This window comes from Nerophis ophidion, linkage group LG02 (assembly GCF_033978795.1).
Source record: "Nerophis ophidion isolate RoL-2023_Sa linkage group LG02, RoL_Noph_v1.0, whole genome shotgun sequence".
In the NCBI taxonomy this organism is placed as follows: Eukaryota; Metazoa; Chordata; class Actinopteri; order Syngnathiformes; family Syngnathidae; genus Nerophis; species Nerophis ophidion.
This window is the reverse complement of record NC_084612.1, coordinates 62805709-62821820: the sequence shown is the minus strand read 5'-3', so window position 1 is coordinate 62821820 and position 16112 is coordinate 62805709. Positions and strand designations below refer to the sequence as shown.

General features: G+C 38.5%; 1 protein-coding gene across 2 annotated transcripts in view; it reads right to left on the bottom strand.

Annotated features, from left to right (window-relative positions):
- The window catches only part of atg7 (ATG7 autophagy related 7 homolog (S. cerevisiae)), a 188895-nt gene that overhangs the window by 89353 nt on the left and 83430 nt on the right, over positions 1–16112 (bottom strand). For both annotated transcript variants that reach the window (XM_061888129.1, XM_061888139.1), the window contains exon 17: positions 16020–16100. In XM_061888129.1, the coding sequence (XP_061744113.1) occupies positions 16020–16100 (81 nt within the window). The remainder of the gene's footprint in view (positions 1–16019; positions 16101–16112) is intronic.

The window sequence follows — 16112 nt, the reverse complement described above, 5'->3', positions numbered from 1 at the left end:
TCCTGATACCCATTACAACTATGGGAAATACTATAATTGGACTTTCACAAAGTGCTTTTTTTTTTTTTTTTTTTAACATGCCTCAAAACAACAGTCCAGAATATACTAGAGTAATAAAGTAAACAATAACATAGTATTCCTTTAGTGCAAGACTGCCGGGTACACTGTATAACAGGGAATTATAAACTGGGCTCAATCTGCCCTGCTCTAACGTATTTGTACGAGTAACACAAATGTGCTGCAAGCTAGTGGTGAGTGCTTGAAGTGGCCTACCAGTCAGCCAGAGCTTCTGAAATGCCAAAATAATCCCAAACCATAAACATAGTGTAGTTAGTCAGTCACCGAGCGAGCTCGCTTGTTAGCCAGGCTACAGCATCGGCAACAACACACTCTTGTTGTTATGCTCTGCTCGCAGCGGTTTGATGAGGTCAAGCGTCGCCAGTAAACCTCTCATGCTGCAGTCAACTCCTGTGTTGTGTGTGGGAGAAGGCAGAGGGGACAAGGGAGGGGCTGTTGACTGGGAGACGCAACTGCTCTGTACTGCGTCCGATATCGGCAGGCCAAAATTATTTCCGATATTAAATTTTAAAGCCTGGTAAATTAACGTAAAAATGGTAGTCAGAGATCTTTCATACAGAGTGCTCTGCTGTTAATAGGAATTTACTGTAAAAAAAGCAAGTTAAAGATTTTCGATATGAAAGGAGTGCTCTGCTGTTTTTAGGAATCCATCCATCTGTTTTCTACTGCTTGTCCCTTTTGGGGTCGTTTTTAGGAATATATTGTTAAAATGCTGGTCAAATACCTGCTATATGACAGAAGTTCTCTGCTGTTTTTAAGATATAAGGCAAAAACACTGATCAGAGATCCTCTATTAGCAGGAGTGATCTGCGGTTATTTAGGGATGTACTGTAAAAAAAAAATGGAGTCAAAGATCCTCCAAATGCCAGAGGTGCTCCGTTCTTTTTAGGAAGTTACTGTAAAAATGTGGTCTACATGACAGAAGTGCTCTGCTGTTTTCAAAGAATACATTACAAAAACAGTAGTCAAAGATTGAAACACTAATTTTGTTAGGAACGACTGCAAAAAGACGAGTCAATGATACTCTTTAAAACAGGAGTGCTCTGTTTTTTAAAAATCTACTCTGAACATGCTAGTTAAAATCCTCTACATGACAGGAAGTAACTGCTGTTTTTAGGAATATACTGTTAAAAATGCTAGTCAAAGACCCCGCTATATGACAGAAGTGCACTGCTGTTTTTAAGATCTATGGCAGAAATACTGGTCAAAGATCCTCTATTACCAGGAGTGATCTGCTGTTTTTAGGGATGTACTGTAAAAAAAAAAAAATGGAGTCAAAGATCCTCCAAATGCCAGAAAGTGATCCGTGCTTTTTAGGAAGTTACTGTAAAAATGTTAGTAAAATGAGGTCCACATGACAGAAGTGTTCTACATTCCAAAAACACTAGTCAAAGATCAAAAAAATGATTTTGTTGGGAGCTACTGCAAAAAGAAGACTCGTCAACGATACTCTTTTTAACAGGAGTGCTCTGCTCTTTTTAAAAATCTACTCCGAACATGCTAGTCAAAGATCCTCTACATGACAGGAAGTCTCTGCTGTTTTTAGGAATATACTGTTAAAAAAGCTAGTCAAAGACCCGCTATATGAAAGAAATGTTCTGCTGTTTTTAAGATCTATGGCAGAAACACTGGTCAGAGATCCTCTATTACCAGGAGTGATCTGCTGTTTTTAGGGATGTACTGTCAAAGGTCCTCTAAATGCCCGAAAGTGCTCCGTTCTTTTTAGGAAGTTACTGTAAAAATGTTAGTATAATGTGGTCTACATGACAGAAGTGCTCTGCTGTTTTTAAAGAATACTTTAAGAAAACTATAGTCAAAGATCGAAACACTGACTTTGTTAGGAACAACTGCAAAAAGAAGATTAGTCAATGATACTCTTTAAAACAGGAGTGCTCTGTTCTTTTTATAAATCTACTCTGAACATGCTAGTTAAAATCCTCTACATGACAGGAAGTCTCTGCTGTTTTTAGTAATATACTGTTAAAATGCTGGTCAAATACCCGCTATATGACAGAAGTGCTTTGCTGTTTTTAAGATATAAGGCAAAAACACTGGTCAGAGATCCTCTATTACCAGGAGTGATCTGCTGTTTTTCGGGATGTACTGTAAAAAATGGAGTCAAAGATCCTCGAAATGCCAGAAAGTGCTCCGTTCTTTTTAGGAAGTTACTGTAAAAATGTTAGTAAAATGTGGTTTACATGACAGACGTGCTCTGCTGTTTTTAAAGGATACGTTACAAAAACAGTAGTCAAAGATTGAAACACTGACTTTGTTAGGAACGACTGCAAAAAGACGAGTCAATGATACTCTTTAAAACAGGAGTGCTCTGCTCTTTTTATAAATCTACTCTGAACATGCTCGTTAAAGATCCTCTACATGACAGGAAGTCTCTGCTGTTTTTAGGAATAGACTGGTAAAAATGCTAGTCAAAGACCCGCTATATGACAAAAGTGTTCTGCTGTTTTTTAAAGATCTAAGGCAAACAAAAACACTGATCAAAAATCCTCTATTACCAGGAGTGATCTGCTGTTTTTCGGGATGTACTGTAAAAAATGGAGTCAAAGATCCTCCAAATGCCAGATAGTGCTCCGTTCTTTTTAGGAAATTACTGTAAAAATGTTAGTAAAACGTGGTCTAAATGACAGAAGTGCTCTACATTCCAAAAACACTAGTCAAAGATCAAAACACTGATTTTGTTAGAGGCCACTGCAAAAAGACTAGTCAACAATACACTTTAACAGGAGTCCTCTACTCTTTTTATAAATCTACTCTGAACATGCTAGTTAAAATCCTCTACATAACAGGAAGGCTCTGCTGTTTTTAGGAATCTTCTGCAAATGATTGTCAAATACCCTGCAAACAGGGAGTTAGGAGTGAAGGTGGATTGATCCAGCACCACCCTTGTCTTCACATGAAAGTGTGATATAGATCTGAGGCTGTTTGACCTTTTTAGAGACACAAAGAGCGCATTGAGATCAGGAGATGAAAGCCTAAAGCGGACTTTGACAGGCGTTCACTTCCTCTGTCTAGCCTGTTTTAACTTTCACCCTGGACACGTTTTCACCAAGCGGTAATCCGGTTCCTATTGGTGGGGTAAAGTCTAAAGAGTTTGGGTTTGCAACACAAAATGCTGAAAGAGCCATATTGGATCACAAATAAAATAAAAGTAATCGGTCTGGAGCCACTGATATAAGTGTTATGATGAAGAAACACATGATGTAAGTGTTTATATTAGCTATGTTAGCCTACTATCAAAATGACTGTCGCAGGCTGACCGAAATGTTGAAATTTAATATTTATTCTACACATTTTTACAACATTGGAAAACATTAGTATAAAACCTCTCAGAGGGTGAAATATTTCCTGTTTTAGAATGGTCACACACACATCTTAGTAAACGTTACAGCTGGGTAGCGTTTGCTGTGGTCTGGAACAAATGGCACACAAACAACTATCAAAAATGCAGCCAATATTACATACAGGTAATGTGTCATGTAACATGAAAAAAACAACTAATTACACAGATGACATAATCAAAGGAAATTAAATGACGTCAAGTATATCTACAAACGACGCACAACGATGCAATATGTACACAAAGCTAGCCTAAATAGCATGTTCGCATCGATTAGCTTGCAGTCATGCACTGACCAAATATTCCTGATTAGCACTCCAACAAGTCAACAAAGATCAACTTTGAGCATTCAAGCCCAGCATAGAACGTTTGGTGGAAAAAATGAGATAAAGGAGTGGCATAAAACACGTCTTTCTGGGGCAGCGTCGGAGAAAGTTGTACATGTAAACAAAGTGTTGAGTCGCAGTCTACACAACGGTGAGTTCAAGGGCCGCTGAAATTAGTAGGACAAAACGGCGCTGGCCAAATACTCTCATCAGTGAAGCACAAACATATTAAACAGTGGGCTTTCTAACAATTAGGAAGGTTTGCTTCGTGTCAGTCCTCCTACAGAAACAACAATTATCAGTATCTGTTTCAAAAAGAAAAATGTATGACTTTTTAAAACGCCGCCGTGAACACGGACGTAGGGAGAAGTACAGAGCGCTAGTTAACCTTAAAAGGCACTGCCTTAGCGTGCCAGCCCAGTCACCTAAAATCTACGGCTTTTCGCACACACACACGTGTGAATGCAACGCATACTTGGTCAACAGCCATACAGGTCACACTGAGGTTTGCCGTATAAACGACTTTAACACTGTTACAAATATGCGCCACACTGTGAACCCACACCAAACAAGAATGACAAACAGATTTTGGGAGAACATCCGCACCGTAACACAACACAACAGAATACCAAGAAACATATTAAACAGTGGCCTCCTACAGAAACAACAGTACAACAATATTGTACAACAATACAACATACATTTTTTAAAAAGCTCCATGGATCCACCAGGGCGCCGCTAAAGAGCCGCGGGTTGCTCACCCCCAGGCTAACACTAGATTGTGGTGTAACAGGTCTGTGATTCTTTCTGTTGCTGCAGAAGTGAGCATTTTCTGTCCACCGTTATCACTATTGTACTGGACCACTGCATTTTTTCTTATGGTCGTCATTACAAATTCTGACCATGAAAATGCAAAGTATCCGAGACCCAATACTCTTTCATCTACATTTCATTCATATAAAGCTTCAGACAACAACAATCAGCTGCATATTTGGTGCATGATTATACAACCACTGCAGATCAAGAAAGTCATTATGGGAAACAACTCTGCATAGATTATGTTTTGCAGATCATCTACAAGCCTCTTCGGACTGTCTCTTCAGGATGCGCCGTTTTGTGGGAAGTCATATTATTGTGCCTTCACGTCAAATGCATCTTAGTTTATTGACATATAAGTTAGAACTACACTCTAATTTGTATCAGAAATGGCAACAGCGAACGATGCATGTGCATGTACGAGCCAGTCTGCCCCACAACAAGAGGGTAGAGGGAAAAAAGGTAACATATTGACTACATTGTGAACTACAATGGTGGACTCGCGCAAAGGACTTTGGATGAATGTATATCATAAATGGATAATCCGCTGACGTCACAAGTCAAAAACCATTCTAGGACAGAGCAAATTCCAAAAGGCCCGTTTAGAGGAAGATTTTTGTTTGTACTGTGAATATGTCCGCCATGCCTCTATGACTTGATTTTAAATTTCCTGGATTCATGCAGACCGCAAATACACCAAAACAGGTACCAATCGGGAAGTAAATTTGTTTTTTGCATTATAAATCTCTTTAAAGTCGCATTCTCGAATGAAAAGATTTGAGGAAAATTAAGGTGTAGTATTAAACCAAGTTTTACAAAATATACAATTAAAAAAATAAATCAAATTAAGCAGAACTTTTACAAAGAAAACATTTTTACTCTGTATTAAACTTTTTTTTTTAATCATGATGATGGAAAGTAAAGGTGGGGGAAATAATCAATTTTTAAATGCATCAAAATTCGAACATGGGTGATTCTAAAATCGATAAATAAATGTCAGTAATCGATAATTGATTTTTTTGTTGTCAATAAAGTAATGCAGAAAATTTTAAAATTTGGCTGACTGCAGCTAGCCACCCTGCTGACCAGCTCCTTTATTATAGGGCACTTACGATCCAGTTTTATTAAAAATGCACTGTTTTTAAAAATTGTAAGTAGGGATGTCCGATAATATCGGCCTGCCTATATTATCGGCCGATAAATGCTTTAAAATGTAATATCGGAAATTATCAGTATCGGTTTCAAACTTATCGGTATCAGTTTCAAAAAGTAAAATGTCTGACTTTTTAAAACGCCGCTGTGTACACGGACGTAGGGAGAAGTACAGAGCGCCAGTTAACCTTAAAGGCACTGCCTTAGCGTGCCGGCCCAGTCGCATAAAATCTACGGCTTTTCACACACACAAGGAACATTTTGGTCAACAGCCATACAGGTCACACTGAGGGTGGCCGTATAAACAATTTTAACACTGTTACAAATATGCGCCACACTGTGAACCCACACCAAACAAGAATGACAAACACATTTCGGGAGAACATCCGCACCGTAACACAACATAAACACAACAGAATACCCAGAACCCCCTGCAGCACTAACTCTTCTGGGGACGCTACAATATACAACCCCCGCTACCTCCCAACCCCCTCTCAGCGAGAGCATGTCCCAAATTACAAGCTGCTATTTGGAGGCATGTTAAAAAAAATAACGCACTCTGTGACTTTAATAATAAATATGGCAGTGCCATGTTGGCATTTTTTTCCCCATAACTTGAGTTTATTTATTTTGGAAGACCTTGTTACATTGTTTAATGCATCCAGCGGGGCATTACAACAAATTTAAGCATAATAATAAGGTGTTAATTCCACAACTGTATATATCTGTATCGGTTCATATCTGAATCGGTAATTAAGAGTTGGACAATATCGGAATATCGGATATCGGCAAAAAAGCCATTATCGCACATCTCTAGTTGTAAGTAATAAACATGTATTTTGTGAAACGAAAGGAAAAGTAAAAGTGCTTGAATATACAGTACAGGCCAAAAGTTCGAACACACCTCATTTCAATGGGTTTTCTTTATTTTCAAGACTATTTATATCGTAGTTTGTCACTGAACCCATCAAAACTATGTCACCTGTGAAGTGAAAACCATTCCAGGTGACTACCTCTTTAAGCTCATCGAGAGAATGCCAATAGTGTGCAAAAAAGTAATCAGAGCAAAGGGTGGCAATTTTGAAGAAACTAGAATACAAAACATGTTTTCTAGTTATTTCACCTTTTTTTGTTAAGTACATAACTCTCCTGTCCAAAGGCAAACCCCAGTGACTCAATTTTGGTCAAAACCGAGCTGATAATAATTTTGGAGTTCCTAGGTGATATGCTTTACATTAGTGTATGCGATATTGTAATTTGTTCCGTAAGTAAGCTGTTACGCGCATGGCAGGACCTAGCAACTACCACATAACCGCGTAGATACAACAGAAAAACCTAGTATCTCAAAGGACCAATCGGAGCTTCTTTGTCAGTCGCCTTATTGTCTTTAATGAGACATTTGCACGAATGGGGGCCGACGGTCAACCTGATTATGTGATATTATGGCACGAGGGGATATTTGGAAGATTGGCCCAGGACATTGCAAGCACCTTCATTAAATGTATTGTTCTTGATTCTTCCCCTTGCATACTTTTTGGGCAGATAACTGTGGAGGTCAAAATAAAAACTGGACGCTGTACACGGCTCTTGCCCAATGTGCAAACGCAGAATGGGGCCCACCCGAGATTGTGATAAGATATCTGGAGAAAGGGCACACGTTCATGAGAGCAGATTCAATCCATGGCTCAATCGGCAAGAGAATGAAAGCTCAAGAAAACATCTATACGTTTGATGACTTTGTAGATCTTTGTAAGACAGCATCAAGATAAATTGGTTTTCCTTTGTTTTCCCAAAATCAGCTAGAAGTGAGTTACTAGGTTTTGCCTTTGGCCGGGAGAACTCCACATGTGTTCATTCATAGTTGTGATGCCTTCAGTGAAAATCTACAATGTAAATAGTCATGAAAATAAAGAAAACCCATTGAATGAGGAGGTGTCCAAATTTTGGCCTGTACTGTATATAAATTAAAGATGCATCAATAAGCGAATTTTAATCGACTCGAAGCTCCTGAATCGTAATCCAATCGTGAGGTGGCTAAAGATTTCCACTTCTAATGGAACTTTATGAATAAGTAAAATGATGTCTTCATTATTGGTTTAATTGTTGTAAAATGAAAATATGGCTTTGTAGTTGCCAACATTGGAAGTCAATTGCTGTACTTGTGGAGACAGGGGGAAGATATACCGTATCTTTCGGACTATAGGTCGCAATATTTTTAATAGTTTTGCCGGGGGTGCGACTTATACTCAGGAGCGACTTATGTGTGAAATTATTAACACGTTACCGTAAAATATTATTATTTAGCTCATTCACGTAAGAGACGAGACGTATAAGATTTCATCGGATTTAGCGATTAGGAGTGACAGATTGTTTAGTAAACATATAGCATGTTCTATACGTTATAGTTATTTGAATGACTCTTACCATAATGTTACGTTAACATACCAGGCACCTTCTCAGTTGGTTATTTATGCCTCATATAACGTACACTTATTCAGCCTGTTCACTATTCTTTATTTTAAATTGCGCAAAGTTTCCTAAAATATGTCATTTTTGCCTATTTGAGCTGTAATTTGACCCCCTTAAAATGCTTCAAAGTGCAAGTTAAAGCTCTACTATGCAAAGCGAAAGCCATTTATCAACAACATCCAGAAACGCCGATCTGTAATTTGACCCCCTTAACATGCTTCAAAACTCACCAAATTTTACACACACATTGGGACTGGCGAAAATTGCCATCTAATAAAAAACCAAACCTTAAAAATCTAAATTGCGCTCTAGCGCCCCCTAGGATAAAACCCAGATAAAACTGCATGTAACTTCTGTTAGGAATGTCGTAGAGACATGAAACAAAAACCTCTATGTTGATCTGACTTAGACCAGGGCTTGAGTAGCGGCGGCAGCCAAAGGCGGACCCGACCAACGCTGCTTTGCAGCTTTAATTTTAAATTGCCTTTCAAATGTCTATTCTTGGTGTTGGGTTTTATCAAATAAATTCCCCCCAAAAATGTGACTTATACTCCAGTGCGACTTATGTATGTTTTTTTTTCCTTCTTTATTATGCATTTTTGGCAGGTGCAACTTCTACTCCGGAGCGACTTATATTCCGAAAAATACTGCACGTTTTTTATTTATTTCTAATCCCTTTTATTCATAATTTACTTTAATGTGATGTTTATTATTATATTTTTCTTCCTTTGTTTTTTCATTAATTAAATTAAATCAAATTAAATGAATTGACCTGAACTATTTTACAACTAGAAATGCACTCAAAAAGCGCAGATCTCCGCCAGGCCCCATCTTCCATTAATAAATAATATTTTTTTTTAAAAGCTAAATCCAGACAGTGGTCCAGATCAGGCCAAAAATGTTATCATCTGTCCCTGATCTAATTTTTGAAATTTCCTGGAGGTTTCGTCACAATCCACCCATGTGGCTCTGATGTTAAATCGGTAATCCAGAGGCTTGAGGGTTCCTGGTACAAATCCAGTTTCTGCCATCCTAGTCACAGCCATTGTGTCCTTAGGCAAGGCACTTCATCCACTCCCTTGAAAATAATAATTCAAACTTTTTGAGCTATATGTTGGAAGTAAAACCAATGTTTTAATTTTACAAAATGTTATTGTATATATCAATGTTATAGTCTATTTATTACACTGGAAAAACCGGCACTCACTAAATATATATTTCTAATTTGAAGTCAAAATACACCATATTGCCAAAAGTATTTGGCCACCCATCCAAATGATCAGAATCAGGTTTCCTAATTACTTGGACACAGCTGTTTAAAATGAAGCACTTAGGCACGGAGACTGTTTCTACAAACATTTGTTAAAGAATGGGCCGCTCTCAGTGATTTCCAGCGTGGAACTGTCATAGGATGCCACCTGTGCAACAAATCCAGTCGTAAAATGTCCTTGCTCCTACAAATTCCGAAGTCAACTGTTGGCTTTATTATAAGAAAATGGAAGAGTTTGGGAACAACAGCAACTCAGCCACCAAGTAATAGGCCACATAAATTGACAGAGAGGGGTCAGCAGATGCTGAAGCGTATAGTGCAAAGACTTTCTGCACAGTCAGTTGCTACAGAGCTCCAAACTTCATGTGACCTTCAAATTAGCCCACGCACAGTACGCAGAGAGCTTCATGGAATGGGTTTCCATGGCCGAACAGCTTCATCTAAGCCATACATCACCAAGGTCAATGCAAAGGGTCGGATGCAGTGGTGTAAAGCACGTCGCCACTGGACTCTAGAGCAGTGGAGACAATTTCCTTGGAGTGGTTAATCACGCTTTTCTATCCGGCAATCTGATGGACCAGTCTGTGTTTGGAGGTTGCCAGGAGAGTGGTACATTATGGACTGCATTGTGCCGAGTGTGAAATTTGGTGGAGGAGGAATTTTGGTGTGGGGTTGTTTTTCAGCAGTTGGGCTTGGCTCCTTAGTTCCATTGAAAGGAACTTTGAATGCTCCAGGATACCAAAACATTTTGGAAAATTCCATGCTCCCAACCTTGTGGGAACAGTTTGGAGCGGGCCCCTTCCTCTTCCATCATGACTGTGCACCAGTGCACAAAGCAAGGTCCATAAAGACATGGATGACAGAGTCTGGTGTGGATGAACTTGACTGGCCTGCACAGAGTCCTGACCTCAACCCGATAGAACACCTTTGGGATGAATTAGAACGGAGACTGAGAGCCAGGCCTTCTCGACCAACTTCAGTGTGTGAAGAATGGTGGAAAATTTCTATAAACAAACTCCGCAAGCTTGTGGACAGCCTTCCTAGAAGAGTTGAAGCTGTAATAGTTGCAAAAGGTGGACCGACATCATATTAAACCCTATGGGTTAGGAGTGGGATGCCACTTCAAGTTCATATGTGAGTCAAGGCAGGAGGCCAAATACTTTTGGCAATATAGTGTATCTAAAGAAATTAAATACAAGTCACAATCCCCTGAATAGTACATTTTCAGTGTGACATAAGAACTTGTTTTTAGCCAATAGATCTTCTGAGGGAAAAATACTACTTTTGAGCATCACAAGTTTGTTATAAGACACACAACTTCACAATACTAGTAAATATAGCTAATAATAACTTTTAATTGCAAATTTCCTATTTTTAATAAATCTTCCATGACAATTTTGACTTGTTCTATTGGCAGATTTATAACTCCTTCCATCCATCCATTTCCTACCGCTTGTTCCCTTTGGGGTTTGCGGGGGGCGCTGGTGCCTATCTCAGCTACAATCAGGCGGAAGGCGGTGTACACCCTGGACAAGTCGCCACCTCATTGCAGGGCCAACACAGATAGACAGACAACACAAACTGTACAAGCAAAATTGACTTGTAATGAGCAAAACAATCCGCCAATGGAACAAGTCAAAATAGTTTCAGTAAGAATGCTTGAAATAAGAAATTAGCATTTAAAACTTAGGCTACAGCGACCCCCCGCGACCCTGAACGGGACAAGCGGTAGGAAATGGATGGATGGAACTTATAATTAGCTACATTTACTGGAATTGTGAGGTTTTGTGTCTTTTAACAAATGCTTGATACTCAAAAGTAGTGTTTTTTTATTACTGAAAAAAAGACTATTGAAGGGATTGTGACTTCTATTAAGTTTCTTTAGATATTTTGACTAGAAATGAGAAATATATACTTTGTAAAATTTGGAGTTTTTCCTGTGATGGAACAAAACTCTAATTGTTTTGTTTATATAATAAAAATCTAAATGTCACGAAAATAAAAGGCCCTTATTTAACGACAATACATTTGTAATTTTTCTCTAGATGAAAATTTCATAGTTAAATAATAAAAGTGTAAGACAAAAAAGGGTAACCTTTTACACACGAATGTTAAAATACTGAGAAATAAGCAATTTTCTGAAACCGAAGTGGACATTTTAACGAGAATTATGTGTATTTTTTTAATTTATTTTTTTCAAAGGAAAAAATAGCCTGATTTTTTATTTGAATTATCTGTAATTGCACAACAAAAAATAAATTATACAATAATTGTCGGAATGTTAGAAAAAAAGCCATAATTAAAAATGAAATTACTAGTTAAAATGGTATTATTAAAAAAAAAAAAAAAAAAAAAAAAAAAACTATGTAAATTTACAAACAAAACAGACAAAAAAAGTTGCGGTTTTTGGGGGTTTCCCTTGTCTAATCTGTACCACTTTGTGACACTGATTGATTGAGACTTTTATTAATAGATTGCACAGTTCAGTACATATTCCGTACAATTGACCACTAAATGGTAACACCCGAATAAGTTTTTCAACTTGTTTAAGTCGGAGTCCACGTTAATCATTTCATGGTACACCCTTAGCAATGATTGTACGGTACAACACCGCTTGATCCGTTTTGACAGTTTTAAACTGGAACTGGAATTTGGTAGCTTGGTGTATTAAAGCGGGGCATATTATTTAATTCAATTTACTCAATAAGGAACAGGTCAAAACTTCACAAGCACCCATTTTGCTCAAGAGATCAACCGTCCCGAAGGAGTGAGTAGAAGCAGAGTTTGCCTGGTCCCAACCCTGTGCGGTAAGCAGCAGAATTAAAAAAAGAAAAAAAACAACTAAACTCCCCACATGAGCAAGCACTTTGGTGACGGAGGCAAGAAAAAAACTCCCCAGTGGGAAGAAAACTAGGCAGAGAGAGAGAGAGAGAGAGAGAGAGAGAGAGAGAGAGAGAGAGAGAGAGAGAGAGACTGAATACAGTAGCTAGAGTTGCAAAGTAACAAATATTTCAGAAACAGTAAATTAGTATAAAGCAGAACTTACTTACTCATATAATTCCCTAGTCCCACAAGAGTACATGATAGTAATATATCTGTTTCTTACTTCAACTGTTCTTTAGTATACTTTGTAAACACCATCTGCTTGTACACTTTCTTAAACTGGCTCATATTAGTACCTTGTTTACATTATTTACCAAATCCATTCCACAGTTTAATCCCACGTACAGATTCACTAAATGCTTTCAAATTTGTGCCTGTTTATAAATGCTGCATGTTCTGTTTATTACCGTATTTTTCCGACTATTAGGCGCACTTAATATCCTTTTATTTTTCAAAACTTGACAGTGCGCCTTTTAAACCGGTGCGTCTAATGTAAGGAATCATTTTGGTTGAGCTTACCTCAACCTATTTTATTTGGTACATAGTGTACTGATAAATTTGACCAGGAGATGGCAGTCAAACATAAGCGATATGTGTAGACGGCACTATGACGGGTCTCAAGTAAACAACACCGACATTTTAAATGTTTCATTGAAAATATAGAACATTACACACGGCGCTCAAAATTCCATCAAAATGTTTGAGTACGACTTTGGTAAGCTATGAAGTCGCACCGCTTGATGGATTGTCGGCGCACTAAGCATAGGAATATTATTATGGTGTGTGTATAAGGTAAAACATTATCTGGCAATCTTATGAAAAAGCAAATTTGCTAACATTCTGGTACCTGCTGATCTGTATTTGGGATATGCATAAATCCTGAAAAATTGTGCGGGTCCGCCTTTGTAGTCGATAAGCTTCTTCTTTTTCTCTATCTTCATGTTATGAGACATTCCTCCTCTGTTGACATTTCTAATATAAAGTAGTGTAAAGTTCTTGCTTATATATGTTATTAAACTCGCCATGAAAGCGCTAAAACATACCGGTGTAGTGAGTTTACATTATTCACCCAAGGAACTTTGGTTAATAGAGAGTTCCGGTCGGACAGTTTTTCACGGGACACATTTCCTGTGTTGTTGTGTCCGGATGAGGAGATGCTGCTCCGTTATTGATTGAAGTAAAGTCTGAATTTCATTAAAACAGTTAACTCCATCTTTTGACACTTCTTCCACTACCGTCCTTGCACGCTACACCACCACTACTTGAAAAGGATCTGTAAAACATCATCTATGCAACATTTCGACCAAAGAACCACCATTACATGTTATGTAGACCACAAGGAAGTGTTTTACATTTAGAAAAAAAAATTATAATAATTTGACTCCTTTAATGTGCCCTATAGTCTGGTGTGCCTTATACATGTATATGAAAAAAGATAGAAAATAGACTATTAGTCAGAGCGCCTTATAATCCGGTGCGCCTTACAGTCCGGAAAAAACGGTACGTGGCTCCACTTCGACTGCGCCTTCTCCCTAACATCTTTGTAGTAGTTTTTAGCGCTTCTCTATGGAGCCTTTTGACAGATATAAGTTAGAACGATACACTACTTTGTATTAGAAATGGCAACAGCGGTGGATGCATGTGCAAGTACGACCCAGTCTGCCCCACAAAAAGATAGAGGGGAAAAAAAAAGATCTTATTGACTACAATGGTGTACTCAGGCAAAGCACTTTAGCTAAATTTATACCATAAATGATAGAAAAACCGCCGATGTCACAGAGCAGAAAACGTCACAGGTCTGCGCAAAACCTACACGGCTCGTTTAGAAGAAACATGAAGGAAGGCAAGATTATTTTATAAATGTCTCCGCAATGCCTTCACGAATTTATTTCAAAGTTCCAGGATTTACGCAGATCCCAAATACACAAAAACAAGTACCAAATATAGGTTAAAAAAAAAGTTGGTTTTGCATGATAAGACTCCTTTACATTACTTTTATACGATCAGTTCTGTTTTGGAGTAAGGCTGAACGATATATCAATATACTTCAAGCGGGAATATGTTAACAATAATGTGGCAAAAGCGTTGCTACAAAAAGTAGTGGCACTGCTAATTTGTAGCATCATTTGACAAGTCACCCACTAGAGAATGAAAAGTGCTTGAAACTGCATGTCAACATCTCCATTCGGTGCCACACCCACAAAATGCTGAAGCAACAATTTCCAGATCAACACCGTATCAAAAAAAAAATCAACAACCGGAGATAATGTCCGCAGGAACCTACCACAGAATGAATGACATATACTATTTGATTTCCTATTATGCAGCTCATTTTCATTTGACAGTTTTTGAAATATATTGTGTAACATCATGCACAAAAGTGCACTTTATTTGTTTTTAACTATTGTAATGGCGTTCTGTACAAAAAGTGCACTTTAATTTAGTGTTGTTTTGATATGTCATCTTAGTGACATCATGCAAAAAAGTGCACTAATACCTTGTTTTAAAATGTCTGACAATCTTGCATTTTCTGTTTTGGAAATTACATGAATGTTTGTGCCACTCCTTAATAGTTTAATAAATACAGTTTTGGTCAATTGACTTAGTTGTGATTTCCCTCTCTGCATGAAAGTTTAAAATGAGCATATATTAATGCAGTATGAAGAAGAATGTTTTAATGTAGACACATAGAATCATCATACTGCTGTGATTATATGCATCAAGTGTTCAGTCAAGGCTAAGGCAAAATATTGTGATATATATCATGTATTCCGACATGGCCCAAAAATATTGAGATTTTAACAAAAGGTCATATCGCCCAGCCCTATTTTGGAGCCCATTTTATTAACATGTAAAAAAGGTATTTTTACAATGTAATTTCGATCATTTCCGCCTTTTAAAGTAGTACCAGCAGTAACAGCGGCAGGGTAATATCTGTGTGAAATCCACGCCTGTTAGAGAAGCAAAGGGGCTGCATAGCTCGGTTGGTAGAGTGGCCGTGCCAGCAACTTGAGGGTTGCAGGTTCGATTCCACGCTTGTGGCATCCTAGTCACTGCCGTTGTGTCCTTGGGCAAGACACTTTACCCACCTGCTCCCAGTGCCACCCACACTGGTTTATATGTAACTTAGATATTGGGTGTCACTATGTAAAACGCTTTGAGTCACTAGAGAAAAGCGCTATATAAATATAATTCACTTCACAAAGGTCGCGTCGCTGTGAAAAAGCGTGCACAGCTGCAGCAATATCCTGCAACGCCGGGTTCTGGATGAAAAGCAACTTGGGCTAATAGCAGGATCTGCAGCATTTTTTGCAGGATTTCGACAGAAAAACAGAGGCTGGTGTGATGTAACTTATCGCAAGGCGACTTTGTGCGAGGCCAAATGGCACACACGGATGGGCGCTCATACAACAGACATCAGCGAGCAACTGCTGCCTGATTGATTTTCCAGCTTTTCCTGGCATCCTCTATTCCTCCAGGAGCAACATTTCAACACGCCATCTTCTGACTTCGCAGTAAAGAACCGGGAATTATGAGAATTATGGGAATCCCCCCCCAAAAAACACTACTACACCCTTATTTGTGTTTCAGCTGCATTTTGTGTTTCAGATGCTGATGGGACAAGTTCATGTGATGACGTATTTGAGGTGAACTGGAGCGTGCCACTTACAACAGGCGAGCATGCCGTGCACTTGTCAAAGGCCAGGCTGGCGGGCAGGACGTTGTCGAACCTGGAGAGGAAGCCCCGGATCTGCGGAGGAAG